The sequence below is a fragment of the Geospiza fortis genome, unplaced genomic scaffold (assembly GCF_000277835.1).
Source record: "Geospiza fortis unplaced genomic scaffold, GeoFor_1.0 scaffold524, whole genome shotgun sequence".
In the NCBI taxonomy this organism is placed as follows: Eukaryota; Metazoa; Chordata; class Aves; order Passeriformes; family Thraupidae; genus Geospiza; species Geospiza fortis.
In genome coordinates this window covers 443,312-458,572 of record NW_005054437.1, presented here as the reverse complement: position 1 = coordinate 458,572, position 15,261 = coordinate 443,312, and the positions used below count along the sequence as shown (strand labels likewise).

The following is a 15,261-nucleotide window of genomic DNA, read 5'->3' as shown; positions in this document are numbered from 1 at the left end:
TCTTGCATTCAGACCTTTAAGCCCTCTTGGAGATTTTAGTGAAATGGGGAGTTATGATTTCAGCTGAAGGCTTTTTTCTTATGGAGCAGATGGCTCCTAAGGGAGCTTAGTTTATGGATTGCCTCCTTTTCCTTAAATATTAAAACATTTTATGATGCATACCCTTTGATTCTGGTAGATTGCAGTTCCTTTATGCAGGCAATAAGCAAAAGCATGTTCATCAATGATAATATGGCAATATACTTGATCTCCTTTCCATGTTTCACCTCACCCCACACATTAGTGGGTTGACTCTTTTTTTATGGATGAGCAGCTCGTCACGGTCTTTTAGAATTTATTGTCAAGAAGAATTGTGTGTAAAAGCCCTGAATGATTCTTAGATATCTGATACTGTTAAAGCTTAGGGTTTTCCTTTATTTTTCAGGATTCTAGTGCATGAAGGACGTAAATGATAATCCCAGAGGACCTTCTGTCCTGGAGCAGGCATCGGAACCAAGTTACTATGTGACTGAAAGGACTGAGTGCAAGTCAGATGGTAAGTAAGACAAGGAAGAGGAGAGTTATCATGCTGTCACTTCAGTACAGATGAAAAACACTGCCATATAGTCCTGCAGAACTTATCCTAATTTTCAGGTTTTAAGTGCTTTGCAAAGCCCAGTTAGCATGGAAGGCAGTTTTTGGCAGATCTTTTCATGATGGAGTATATATTTTAATCTAGCTGTGGTTCTCACATCATTCAGAGTCTGTTTTACCTCCACTGCCTGCTTGATGTCTATGCAATTCTTTCTAGATTGGAATTCTAAGGTAACCTAAAGGATTAAGCCTTTGTCTCTTAAAAGCTCTTTAGGAAGTCCTTTCAAATCCAGTCCATAGCTGTTTCAAGCATTTCTTTTTCTTTCTTTATGATTGGTTCATGGTAAACTGTAAATAGATTAGTTTTGTTCAATCATCAAGGAACTGGGTGTTTTCAAGCCATTCTGGACTTGTTTCTAAACATATTCTGTCTTGTACAGGAAAGTGTTTCCTGTCTGCATAGTGAGGGCTCTTAGAGCAACTAGGGCTTTGAATCCTGCATCCAGTGTAGAGAAACCTTTTTTGGTTTTATTCGTTCATTACCTGATTTATTTACTGATTGCAGTTAATGCTGCCCTTGGACTGGCCTTTGGTACCTCCTTGCAGACTGTTGCAGTTTCTGGTTGTTTTTATGCTGGAGGAGCCAGTGCATCTGACGTGGGTGGGCCCTTGGTACCAGCTCCCCACTGCAATGAAGACCCAGCTTGTGGAAAGAGGATGCTGAAAACCTTTATTAGGGGATGTTTGGAGCGCAAAAGCATGTGCTCTATGCAAATAAGCTGTGGGGGAATGAGTTCTTTATGTATAATTTACTGCTAAAAAAAGTTTATGAGCCGTAATCTTATTTATGCAAGAATCCTGAAAAACTTCAGGTAACTTAGATGTATTTTTCTGGGCATTCCCACCTTCTTTACAAATTAGATATAAGGGGTCGGATTTGGACAATTGAGAATCAATGCCTGCCACTCATTTGATTTGACTGAAAGGCAGAAAGGAGGTGCTGTCTTTTCTGTAAGCTCAGAGAGTCATGTTAGTGTTACACATTTTGGTGTTTTTTACAAACTTGTGTGGATCATTTGAGACCAGGGTTAAACCAAGGCCATGAAACATCAATGAGATGGTGGGTGTTTTATTGAGATGGTGGGTAATTGTGCAAAATAATTGCAAGTCTCATTATGTTAGGACATGTACAAACATACAATAAATGACAAACACACATTTTGCCTCAAAGCACTTATTCTTGATACTTTGGCATAAGTAAAAGCATGATAATTTGTTACATGACGCTTATAGACTATATTAATTTCAAAGCAAGACATGAGCACAAAAACAATGTAGCACCATTCTGCTGCTATACAAAATAATGAATTCAGAAATCACTGTGCTTATCAAATTTATCCCCTTACTGAAATTTGTAAGTAAAAATATGAAAGTAAAATTTGTAAGTAAAACATTGAAATTTGTAGTAAAATATAGTTAAAAGTATGGAGGTAAGTTAAATTTGTTCCATCTACCAACACAGAAACCATACCCCCTCTGTTTTTAGCTGGATAGCTAAAAAAAAAATTATGTTCTATAAATCTGTTATATGATTCTTAGGGCTACTGAGTATGTTCAGAGCTCTTTCATGTTTCACGTTCTATTTCCCATCCACCAATATGACTGCTTTTGGGGGGAAATGTGTGAATGGTACTGATAGAATAACACTATTTATTTATTTATTAATTATTACTTTTCCCCCTCCTGGTTTATAAGGGTCTTCACTTCTTCCCTTTGTGTCTTTGCTTAGGCTTTGACACTGCCCTTCTCATCTCGAGGCCAAAATACCCAGTGTTCGTGCACTGAGCCTGCCGGTTGTTCATAGAAAAGATCTTTAATCCAGCAGTGATTACTGGCTTACACTTTATATGTGGGCAATACAAAGGGAAGTTTTTCAAGCAGTTTTGTTTTTATTGCAGAATAAGGCGTGGGTAGTTCTGCCTTGCAGAAAAGCTTAACCTGGAAAAACCTGGTGTGGGAGGGGAGAAAGAAAAGATCGACATTCATTTAACATGTGACATCAAAGTGGAATAGTTCCAGCAAGGAAACTGTGCTGAAACTTCCCAACTGAATGTGAGTTGAAGGTCATGCACTTCCTTTCATGTTAACTTGGTAGAGGCAGCATGGAAGCATTGCTAAAGCACCATGGGAGGAATTCTGTGTCTGGAGCTACCCCTGGCACGTGTGCTTGATGAAAAGTACCCTGGAAAGGCTTCAGTCTGAGGTGGCTGAGCAGACTGCTTTTGGCACAAGAGGCAAAGGCACTTAGAAAGTATCAGTCATGCTAATTTCAGGAAAGGCTCAGGTGTATAAAATTTAAATCCATGTCTTTAATCTGATGGAACATGCTCCAATGAATGTTTGAAGTAGAAATCATTCTCCAGGCATTGCTGTAGGACTGTAGGCTGGCCCTTGTTTCAAATTTGGCGAAGAAAAGGCTAAAAAAAAGTTCAGCTGTCAGAAACACAATAATAAACTTCAGTATTGCACAAAATACAATGCAGAATGTGGCCAAAGGTCACTTCAATGTTGTAGTACTTCAGTTGAGCAATCATTTACATTCATACAAAGAAAATACTGCTTGCATTGCAGGGCATAGGAGCTAATGAGAAACTTCTAAGGCATGGCTTGATTAGGGTAAGTCGGAGGCCAAATTAAAATTCTGAAAGATTTCTTTGGAAACTGTTAGAATATGTTTATGCCAGCCAGTTAATACAGATGGTGAAGCCATAAAATTATGGACTAGATTGAAAAATGGTCACTCTAAGTAATCATAAGTCTACTTATTTCACTGAACTGCCTCATGTCCACTTGCTCACATCCAGCACAGTGCATGAAGCAAAAAACAGAGTGAGTGAAATGAAACTGGAAGGTGTTTCTGGAGGCTTGAAAAGTTTTGCTGGAGCTGCACAACAGAGCCACAAACTGCTTTTGTGCGGGTGGGAAAGAGGATACAGATGAAAGAGGCCACGTGAGTCTGTGGGGATGAGCAAAATTAACATGCTATTTCTCAAGGAGTGTGCACTTGGGTTGACAGTTTGAATTTGAAACCTTTCAGTCAAATCTTTAATAAAGCAAGTTTATTCTGCAGTGTGTACAGTAAACACTGTAGAAAATTAAACCAATAAAAATCTCAGTTCATCTCTTAATGGCATTTCAGAATCAGAGAGATGGTGAGGATGAGGCAGTTTGCAGTGCCAAGGAACACTCTCTACAAGTCAGGGACCCTGATTTCAATCAAGAGTTAAATTGAAAATCAGTCCATTCTTTTTGACAAGCATCTGTTTGGTAAATTATCATGTGCCAGTTTTAGTTCTATGGTCCTATTGATTTAGATAGTTCTATTGATTTAGAAGTTTTAATACAGTTTCTTTCAGTATTATCATATCTTTATTAAGGGCTGGATAAATTCTTGGGTTTTGGGGGATTTTCTCTGTTAATCCTTTTTACACTTGATCCTTTCTCAAACTATACAGGTGGTGAGTTGACTTGATGCTCTTCGTTCTCCTTCTATGCTCTGCATAAAATTATCTTGCTTCACACTAAGTGAAGGTAATTGATAAACTGGCATTTGTAATTTAAAGGCTTGACCCTGTTGATGGTGTTCCCTGATGTATGTTTACTCCTCTGCCAGCTCCATTAGCCCAGCACAGCAGTCACAACATCAAGGATATCTTATTGTTGAATACCAAGGGTATTACTTTGTTATTCACACTGGGATTTCATACGGCGTTTAAGGGAACTGATTATTTGCTTTCTGAAGAAGTTCCAGTGAAAACTGGAAATTTTGATACCTTTCAGGCATACTGCGTGAAAACACAACAGAATCATTTGCTGATATGTTCCTGGGTTTTACTCTTCAAACCTTAATACAATAATATAATTTGAAAAGTCTAACCATGTACAGAGAATGATGAGCATATACTGACAAAACATTGGGGCATACTTAATATGATAAGATCCAGGACCTCTAGCAGGCAGGCAGCTGTATTTCAAAGGTAGATCACAGAGTCTGGGGTTCTTAAAACAGTTTCTATCCATCCCTATGGAGATTGGTGTCGTAAATCCAAGGTGAAAATACATTCTACTTTGTCTCCACTGCTATGCAGGCAGCAAAATAGTATCTCTGGGCTGTCACTCCCCTCCAGGGATTGTTCAGGGCTGTTCTGCCAATCCTCCTTTCATCATTCATATTAGGGTAGTTCTCCCCTCATTGCTCATGCCTCTTTGTGTAGGTCATACCTTTTAAGCTTGCTCTTTGGCAATAGAGTCTGTCACAGAATATTAATTTGGCCAGTTGTGCTTTGTTAGAGTGAGGTCTGGGTGGCATCAACTTTTTGATTTTGCTTTCCTGTGTTCTGGTGAAGGAAATATGGGCATATGGACCTGAGGAGAGCCACAGCAAACTCCAGTTACAGCCCTGCTCCAGATGGTCACGGGTGAAGGACTGTGGTTGTAGTTTGTTCCTGTTGTGAAGTCAGATGTAGATGTTGCAGCCCGTGCATCATGACAGAAAAGAGGTGGGCATGGGGGGATATTCCCTGAAGTTGCATTGCTCACCTTGGCAAGTCTAACTGTAAGGCCATGTTCCACCCCTGTGAGAGCTGACAGAACTGGAATTCTGTTAGTCCTTGGCCAGCACTGTAACTCTTCCCCATGTGGGACTGTCTCAGCTTTTGTGCAGGTGCAAATAGCATAAATGTCACTTGCAGTCTAAGATTTGGAATGCTGGGCTGTCTTCACACTGCCCAGTTTGTAGTATTTGATGTTCTCCCAACTGTACCTGTATTGTCTTAATTGTGAGTGACAGCAGACACATTTGTGTGCTGTATTCACAGGCACAATTAAAAGAAAGCAAAAGCACGTGGTAGGCAGCAGTTTGAAAACCATGTCAGTCTCAGTTTCAAAAACAACTGCGGTGTTCTCTCGCTGTCAGTGTGAAGTGTAATCCATATTTTTAAGCTGCTTTTGAAAATGAAACTTAGGCCTATCTTTTGAGGAACAATTATTGTTTCAGCAGAACTAGGGCTCTGTCTAGGGGCAGTGGAGCTTTTGAAAATTTTCCTAGACCTTTCAAAATTCTGACCTCTTGATGCCCTAAGTCTATTAGGCATGAGATACCCACTATCATGTTTCCTACTAGAAAAGTGAATCCAAATCCGTGCCTGATTTCTGCGGCTTTGTGTCTGAAAATTTTTAGTAAGAGCTCACAGTTGTAATTGAGAAATGGCAATCACCAGAAAGTTTAACCTTAGTTTTTTTCTGTTTCAGAGTTTAGAGCAAGATATTTCAGAGGAGAGGGAGGGAAGACTCTCTATCTTAATTCTGAGGTTATTTAATACCCAAGAGGAAGGAAGTTTTCAGTATGCTGTACTTCTTGCATATGCTACCTTGTTTGATTTGAGCTACTGCCAGATGCTGTTTTTAGTCTCCACTCAGTCCTTCTGTCAGGCTTTTCACACTCCTCCTCCTCCTGTGGGCTTCTTTTCTATGGCTTTGTATTTATTTTCCTTCTTTCCTCTCTTATCAGATATTCTCTTTTCCATTAATACCAAACATGCACCTTCTTTTGCCATCTGTGTTTTGTCTTCTCCTTTCTCTGCTTATTGTTGCAAGTCCATTGTCCAGTGGTTTTGTAGGACCGAGTTTAATGCCATAGAACACAAATTTTTAAGTCAAAAATACTGAAGAATATCCCTGCTTCAGGTATGTGACATCCAAAACAGTGCAGTATTTTGTACATGTTGTTACATACTAAATTATATGCATGCCTCATGGGCACTGGTTTGGTTTGGTGGGCTGACTGATTAATTAATGGACAAACTAATATCATAGCTGAAAGTCAGCCTGGCAAAACGATTAGTCATTTTTGAGAACAGAACTTTGCTGACACGTCACATGGTCCATATGCAACAGTTTTATAAACTTATTTTTTAAGCGTGTTCTTCAGCAACAGGGACTGTCACAGAAGATAAGTTTGACACCCTTTGGAAATCTAATGTTGCCGCCATATCTCAAACCTCTACTGTTTCTGAAAATCGTGGTTTCTTGACCTCTGCCTTACTAGTTTGCTGACTGAGGTTTCATGCTTCCTTATGCCTGCTGGTGACATCATCATGGGGAAGTGCAAGAAGCCTCAATGGACAAAGTACTTTAGTAAGCACAGCATTAAGAGGTGAGCAGTTGTGGAGTGCCAACCTCAAGAATTAGGGGTTTTAATGGTGGAATGTTTTCTTCATTGTATCACTGGTCTGTCTTGGGAACCTAAGACTTGCTTTGTTTGTGAATCTTATCTCTTTCCACCTGCACATGGTCTCTGATCTTTGTTAACATCTGGGCCTTCTCTGCATCTTCACAAGGAAAACTCTAAAAGGAGAGAGGAGGGACTGCAAGGATTGACAAGTTAAAGACACTGATGGAGAGCAGGCATTGGCTTGTGCTTGGCTGAAGCAGTCTCCCAACCCTGCTAGCTGAGAAGAGTTGTCAAAGAGGTGATCATGGCATGGTCTCAGCCATTAGATTTGTTAGATTTCCAACTGCAGTGTGTTGCACCAGGAGATTTGGTTGAATGCAGCTTGGGAGTTCCCTGTGGCTCTTTCACCACAAAATGAACCTTCCAGCTGAGATCTGGCTGTGTTGCAAAAAGGGAGTCATAGTCAAGCATGTTATTGAAAAATAGAACAGGAAGGCGAGTCAGCCTCTGTGAAGCTTCCTTTTGGAGCATTCAGAGTGGAAGTGAGGAGCTTAAACTCTCAGTTTAAGTGGAGAAAGGAGAGATTCAGGCACTCCATGAGAGGAACATGGAGCTCTTCAACAGAGGAGTTGAGTAAATACTGACAGGTTTGACTCTTTTGCAGTACATTTTCACAACATCTGTCAAGCTTCCTTTAAAAATACCCAGCCAGCTCTGGCTTGACTGTAGATGTTTTTCACACTTCCCAGTGTATGGAATTGGCATTTGAATTTCACAAACAAATCTACCAGCTTATTAAATTCATCCACCTGCTCATGCAAATGGCAAAGCAGTAGGTTGAGTTTGTTCTCATGTGTTTTTCATCCCAGATTTTTGGTTGTCATTTAAGCTTTACAGAGTCTATTCTGCTCAGGTCCCCTGATTTGCTGTATCCTATATAATTTCATCCTTGGGATTGCACCCACCACTGCAGTATGTGGTAGCACTGGGTTGTTAGGCTGTTCTCCCCATGGGATCTGAATGCCTCTTCCCTGTGAGCTGTAGGCTTTCTGTGTGCTGCACCCCATGCTGTGGCAGCAAGCTGCCTCAATATTACTATGTTGTGGTTCTTTGCACCTACCAAAGAGTTTAAAAGGTGTCCTTAATGACATGGATCTGCTATTGCTTTATTTTCAACTCAGCTGTTTAGCTAAAAGAATGTGTTATTTAAAAGAGCAATTTCACCTGAAAGTAAATGGCCAAATGACATTTTTTTTAGTCCCAACAATAGATGCCATTTGCTATTGATGATTGCCACCATGGCACGCTTTAAGTGAGAACAAACATACTACCTCCCTCCAATACACACAAGGCTTTTTCTGAACAGATTTATTCATTAAGCATATGTTCAAAGACTACAGCTATTACCACTTTTAAATAGAACCATTTTTTCATTGCTTTTCATAGAAAAAATACTACAGTGTTGTGAAAAACCTGTTAATGTTCCAGATTCAATTAACTAACATATTCTAGCAAAAGTCCTTTCTACTCAGGTTGTTTAACAATAGAAAAATAAATACTGTGTGTTGGAGGCTGACCTTCAAATGACAGTCCAAAGCTGCTGCTTTGCATAGTCTTTAGCAGTTTGAATGCCTTTACCTCTGTGTGTGTGAAAAAGTTCTCTCACAGAAATTGAAGAGAACCTGATTAGACTGTAAGACTTGGTCCCAGCTTCCTTGCACAGGCAACATACTAGCTGAAACAGGTGGAAGTTTCATCTGACTAATTTTACAGCCTTTTGATAAGAGGGATGGCACTCCTGAAAGACACTAAATGCCTTCCATTTTGTATGCCTTCTGTGGGAGACAAAGACAAATACAGTCCTATTTTTCAGAATAGGTTATTTTTCTTTCTGTCAGGTTTGTGCAGACGTTCTCAAAATGGCCCCTTTTAGCTTCCTGTGTGCTCACTGGTACTGATAGGTTCTGAATGTTCTTTGCCAGCACATTGAAGAGCCTGCGTTATTTTTCTGTACAGAAAAATGCTTTTGCAACAGCTCTAAGGTGAAGCTTCCTTTATTCTTGAGGTTTTTTACACGCTACTAAAGTGCTACTCCTATTGAATGCACATATGTATTTAGGGATGCTATTGTCTGTTCAGCTGATAAGATCATTTCAAGATCTGTGGAGATGAAAGGATGAACTGTGATGTTACAGTTATCCCTCAAAAATAGGACTTGATACTGCCCTGCTTACTCTTTTGTCTTCTGTGCCTCTGCTCAGCATATCTGAAATAGATCACAGGGCTTCTACCTGGACCATGGATAAAATGTTTCTCTTTCCCATTCTTTTTATGATCTTTCCAGCATAATTAATGCTATTGTGGTGATTTGACCTTTGCTGGAGGCCAGGCACCCACCAAAGCCACTCTCCCTCCCCCTCTGAACTGGATAAGGGAGAGAAAATATATCAAATGGCTGATGAGTTGAGATAAGGACTGGGAGAGATCATTCCCCAGTTACTGTCACAGGCAAAACTCAGGGAAATTAGTTGAATTTATTGCCAATCAAAATCAGAGCAGATAATGAGAAGTAAAACGAGTCTCAAAAACACCTTCCTCCTACTCCTCCTTCCTTGGTCTTAACTTCATTCCTGATTCTCTATCTCCTCTCTCTTAGTGGTTCAGGGAGATGGAGAATGGGGGTTATCATTCAGTTCATCACATGTTGTTTCTGCCTCTGCTTCCTCAGGAAAAAGAGTTCTTCCCCTTCTCCAGTGTGTGGTCCCTCCCTCCCATGGTAGGCACTCCATTAACTTCTCCAGCGTGAGTCCTCCCCATGGGCTGCAGTCCTTCATGAACTACTCTGGTGTGGGTTCCTGGCTGTGGTCCCTCAGGAACAGGCTGCTCCAGCATGGGCTCCTCTCTCCCTGGCTCTGCAGGCTCCCCTGCTCCAGCATGGGCTTACCATGGAGTCACAACCTTCTTTTGGCCATCTGCTCTGCTGTGCGTTCCTCCAGAGGCTGCAGGTGGATCTCTGCTCCTCCATGGGCTGCAGGGGAATCCCAGCTCTTGCTCCTCCTGCACTGACCCAGGTGTCTGCAGGGCTGTTCCTCTCAGCTAGTCTCAGTCTCACTCCTTTCTTCCATAGCCATTCAACATTTGCTTCTGTGCCATAACTTTATTCTCCTTAAACAGATTATCCCAGCAGCATTCCTACCATCTGATGTGCTTGGCCTTGGCCAGCTGGCTGGCATTAGAACTGTCAGACATGGGGAAGCTTCTCAAAGAAGCCATCCTTGTACCCCCACCCCAACCCTGCTACAAAAACCTTCTACACAAACCCTTCAGGAAAGGACCAAGCAGTTTTGCTGTATGTAATTGGCATTGGGAGATGAGAGGTGCAAACAAAAAAAAAATTCTTTTAGTAGAATCTTAAACTAACGTGGAGGAAGACAGAGGTGGGAAGGTTTGGAAGTGCCGCACTGGTCTTTAGAAGCTAAGAATGAGATTTACAAGATTACTCAGTACTTTATTCTTCATATTGAAGTCAAGTGTGGGAGGAGACTTGGTATGAGGTGTTTGGCATCTCCTGTTAATGCAGATGAAGTGTTCTGGATAGCATAGCAGAAATACAGCTCTGTGGATGAAATCTTGCTTCCCATTGACACATACTGTCACTCACACTTTGTACAGAGCATCCTAAGGGAAGCAATTGACTACTCAAATTCCAAATTATGTAATATACACAGTGTATTTCAACATGGAGACAAAACTGTGGGACAACTAGGAGTCTGTAAGAATATGTTTGGTGCCTTTGTGGTGACCTGAATTATAAATGTTACGAGGTCAGGAGCTTCTGAAAAGAAAGAAATGCTCCAATCAAGACCTGACAAAATGATGGTTTTTAATAGTCCCAATTTGTGTTGCATAGATGAGGAGCTAAATTCCTGTCTTTTCATCCTCAGAATAGGACACACTATGATGCCTTTTGTACCTGAAGCATGGGGAGGTTTTAAGTGTGCCTCCCACGCATGCAGCATACCTGCACACAAGCAGCCCCTGCTTCCATGCAAGCTCAGATCATCATCATTTCTGCAGCATTTGCTGGAGTACAGAATGAAAATCCCTGGGCTATCTGTGATCCCAGTCTGGAGCCAGAAGTAGAAATGCTCTGCTGATGCATGACCCAAAAAGGTGTTTGCTTGCTAGCTTGGTGACCTGTTGATTAATGTCAGCTCTTGCTACAGTGACTCAACATGAGGCTGTGTGATGTGAGGTGGAGTGGAGCCTTGGGATGCATGAGTCTGTGAGAGGTTTGTTTCTCTGGGTTGTTTTGTAGAGTGAAGCTCGGGATTGCAGACAAGTGCTGCAAAATCCTCCCGGAAGAATTGCAAAGCTCATCACCAGCATGTGCTTTTTTCGTGTCACCTTCTCCAACAGAGAGCCGTAACAACTTGTGCATGTCTGCTTATCTATCTAGACAAAACATTGCTCAGTGCATGTTTCCTCCCTGGGAAGAAGATGAGAAGGCAAGCTGTTGCATCTTTTTAGTTTACTATTTAAGGCTGTGTATCCATGTTGATGAGCACAGTATAGGAACCCAGATAGACTAGACCCAGACTATTGCCACTTTCTACTTGAATTGTTCACTTTTTATGCTCCTGTGTGATCGCTAGGGAGAAGGAGAGCTTGAAACTGTTGCTCTTGTGACATTTTAGTACCCTAAGCATGCCTGTAACGCGAAGGGACTGCAGTTACAGAGGTAGCAGAGTACTGAACTGGAAACAATGATATTTAATTGTGCTGAGTTTCCATTAGGGCCCATAACGGTGTAGCCCTGAGTTGAATAAGGCTCTGATGCAGAGACAAAACTGGTCCTGTTTGTGGATGTCCACACTCTTATCTCTACAAGTATTTATTTCAAGGATTAATTAGAGGGTCTGAGTGACGCTGTTGCTTTCTGAGGCAGCCAAGCTGTGCAAGCATAGCCTTTTTAAATGCATGAAAGAAAGCAAAACGCTTATACTTGGCATAATACCCTTGGGGCTTGTATCAGGTTTATGACTGAAGATGGTTGTTGAGACTGGTCTTGATATAATTTACTTTGCTCAGGAAAGAGAATGTCTTTGAAATGAATGTGATAGTGGCTTTCCTAAACGTTTTGGTTTTTGTTTGGTTTTGTTTTGGTTTTTTTTTGTGAAGGCTCCAGGGCATAAGATTTGAATCTCTTAGTAAAGCAGGCTATCCCCTAATGAATGACATCAAAACATTCCCATTTGAACCTGGCAGGAAGCCAGCAAATCACCCCTCTTCTTCAGGGTGCAAACCTTCTCATTCACCAGGGCAGAAAGCAGATCTAATACCTACAGAATACCAGGCCAGTCACTGAGGAGACATTAGAAACATATAGTGGTATTAGCATAATGACTGTAGAAGTACTCTTGAATTTATTCACTTAAGAAAAGAAATATCCTTTTTTTTTTCTTTTTTTTTGCAACAACAGCCATGTGGCAACACCAATTCAGATTGTAGTGGTATGAATAGCAAATACTTTCAAAAGTGTGTGATACTTGTTTCTTTTCATTGTCAGAGTCGCTCTTTTATTGAAGGGGATGTTTGTCTGGTTCTGAAATTATTGCTATTCTTTGATTTATGCATTCAGGCACATGTAAGTATATCCTGTAGTTAAAGTGTAAAGGCACAAAAATTATAATTAGGGTTTGAAAGGGGACAGTTAGTTATTCTGTTTCAGAGAGTTCGAGCCTGTACATTTCGCTCTGCATCGCTGCACCACTGACAGTTCTCCCTGCCTGTGCAAGGCTGATTCAAGAGCAGTCTAAGCCTTTATCTCTTTAACTGTGGAATTACAGAGCTGCTTTGTGGGTTTCCATTTTCAGTGTTAAAGGGAGCTGGCAGCCTGGGACTAATGTGGGACAACCAACTCTACTGAAAGTCAACCTGTGGTCTGTTTACAAAAGCTCAAGGCAGCTCCAAAATCATCACCAGGCACTTGAAAATGTTCAGTGAAGAAAACAGCATAAGAAAGAAATCTGTTCTTTATTTTTAAAAATATTAAATTGAATCCAATATTCAGTGCTAATTAGATGGACCTTCTGTAAGAGGGTTAAGAGGAAAGGAGAAAAGACAAAATCAAACAAAAGAAGCTTTGAATTGAGCCCTGATTGAAAGATGGCAATTGCTAATTATGTGTGGGTGAATTACAAGTTAATGTTCAGTGTCTCTGCCCTCTGAGGGTCTGCATTCACTCAAGACCTGTATTTTCACACCATATTTAATATTTTGTTTTGAAGCAAACACTGCTCTAAGGGCCCTGGCTGCCCTGAGAAATGGCATATCCTTTAACTTGATGTTTCACAGGACAAAAGGAAAAAGGACATTGCCTAACAATGCATCTTGTGGTTAAGACCTGTGAGCATTAGGAGAGCCATTGTGTATTTGACTTAGTAGTGGGAGTATGATTTAGATGTGGACAAAGGCATAACTAGTCTTGTACTGGGAATTAAGAGCAACTTCCCCATTATTAGTAGACAGATAGCAGTTTGTAATGAGTGTATGACCCTGGCAGTCAGACCCTACAGATGGTACAGTAACTCCCATGTACTTCCCATATGGTTGCTTTATCTGACAGTCTCTTACTGCTTCTTGTGGCTCCTAGCAATTCCTCTTTGCGGTCTTTCCAGAGCAGAGAGCCCAAGGATTTTTGTTTTTCTTGTTCCCATCTAAGTGAGGCTCACACCCAATTCAGAGTGGTGTCAGCTGAGGTATCCTGAGCTGCCTTTTCCTAGGAGCTCTGTTTCATATGAGCTGTTATGGACTACAGACTTGGTGAGAGGATCAGGTAAATGACCTTTTCTCTTACTAGGTGAGTTAGGTATATCATAAAGCAGTCAGTATCAGTGTGTAGGGCCCCGGTTACGAGAGGAATGCTGTCTGGAACATCTGGTTTCTTCCAGAAAGGAAGGGTTTGGTGATAGATCAAATGAAGTCCCCCAGACTCACCCTTCAGTAAAACAAAATCTCTGGTGTCAGGCTGCATCCTTCCCCCTCCAGAGATGACTTCATAGGCCAGCATCCTGCCTTTTAAAATTGTGTTTTGCAAATTCTTTTGATTATTTGGAACAAAAATGACTGTATGGAAGCAGGGGACTTTGAAAAGATTGTGAGTTTTACTTTTCTCTTTCCCATATTTCTTTTCTTCTCCAGTTATCGTTTTTCCATGAACTATTTCTTGAGCAACACTACAGTGAGCTACTCTATGTGGTGGGCAGTGGAAGTTGATATTGAAAGACATTTTAATGCTATTATCCCTTCACCCCCTGGGAGTGGATTTTGTCTTTGTATTCCAGGTCTTTAGAGCACAAGCACATTTGCAGAGATTTGCACTAGAATCACTAAAAATAAGACTGAACATTAGTTAATGTTAACTAATCTCCCTGTGAGATCCTTTCTCACAGGGAAGAACAGGCTTACTTACTTTTTTCAGAATCATTAATTGTGTTTAATAAAACAAAATCTTTATTTAGCTCCTTACAAGCCCTCAGTTTGTCTGCTAACAGTAGCAGTGGCTTAAACATTACTCTGAAAATTGTTCTTGTAGTCTGAAAGTTAGTTTCAGAAGTGGTTTTTCAGAAATCAATTTAATAAATTAGGAAACTTCTGGGCATTTTCTTTTTTCATGGCTTACAAAATGTACTGTCCAGAATTCTAATCACAGAAAAAATACTACCTTGCTAATATAATTAAATGTTTATTTCCATATGTACAACTCAACCTAAGGGTAATCTGGACCCTCTGTAATCATGATAAACATGTTTCCCACCATTGCTAGTAGAAGCCCTTTTCTGCACAAGAATTTAGCAGGTAGTAGGAGATGTTGGCTCTTGTTAGACTTGAGTTTTATGGAAGCTGCAATAAAATGCCTAGGATTTTCTCTTCATCTTATTTCGTGATAAAAGTTAGAGCTGGTGGACATTTCCACTGCCGCAACTCAGCTGAAGATGCCCTTAGGAACTGGAATCTATCCAGATGATATTTTCACTCATCATTGTGGCACTTCCCTGTGGCAGCCAGACAATTATGACACAGTAGCTGTTGGACTGTTGAAAAAATCACAGCAACTTGAGAGCTCTTCTAAATCACAGCAAAGAGCCTTGTGCATACGCTGAAATTCGCAGAACATATCAGCAAGCACGTAACATGGGTGACTGATTGGGAATCAAATGAGGTTTGCAGCTTGTTTGATGGCCAGTCTCCTCCTGTTGGAGATGAGGGGGAGGCAGTTTTTCTTGCAGTCTGATATTTCTCTTCTCCATCCCTCTCTAGCAGCTTGCAGGCTTGCTTTTATATGTGACCCTGCAGTACCATAATAATGGTCCTGGGTGAACATGAACATTTTTTCTGCCTTCACCTCTCTTTCTCTCCTCCCACCCACCCCAGATGAAGTGGCAGGTGGACTG

At 40.9% G+C, this 15,261-nt stretch overlaps 1 protein-coding gene across 1 annotated transcript in view; it reads left to right on the top strand.

The window, feature by feature from the left end:
• Positions 1 to 422: 422 nt before the first annotated feature.
• Positions 423 to 15,261, top strand: part of PTPN5 (protein tyrosine phosphatase non-receptor type 5) — a 54,314-nt gene continuing 39,475 nt past the window's right edge. Inside the window, exon 1 of the mRNA XM_005427192.3 lies at positions 423 to 535. Within this exon, the coding sequence (XP_005427249.2) occupies positions 436 to 535 (100 nt within the window). The 5' untranslated portion in view covers positions 423 to 435. The remainder of the gene's footprint in view (positions 536 to 15,261) is intronic.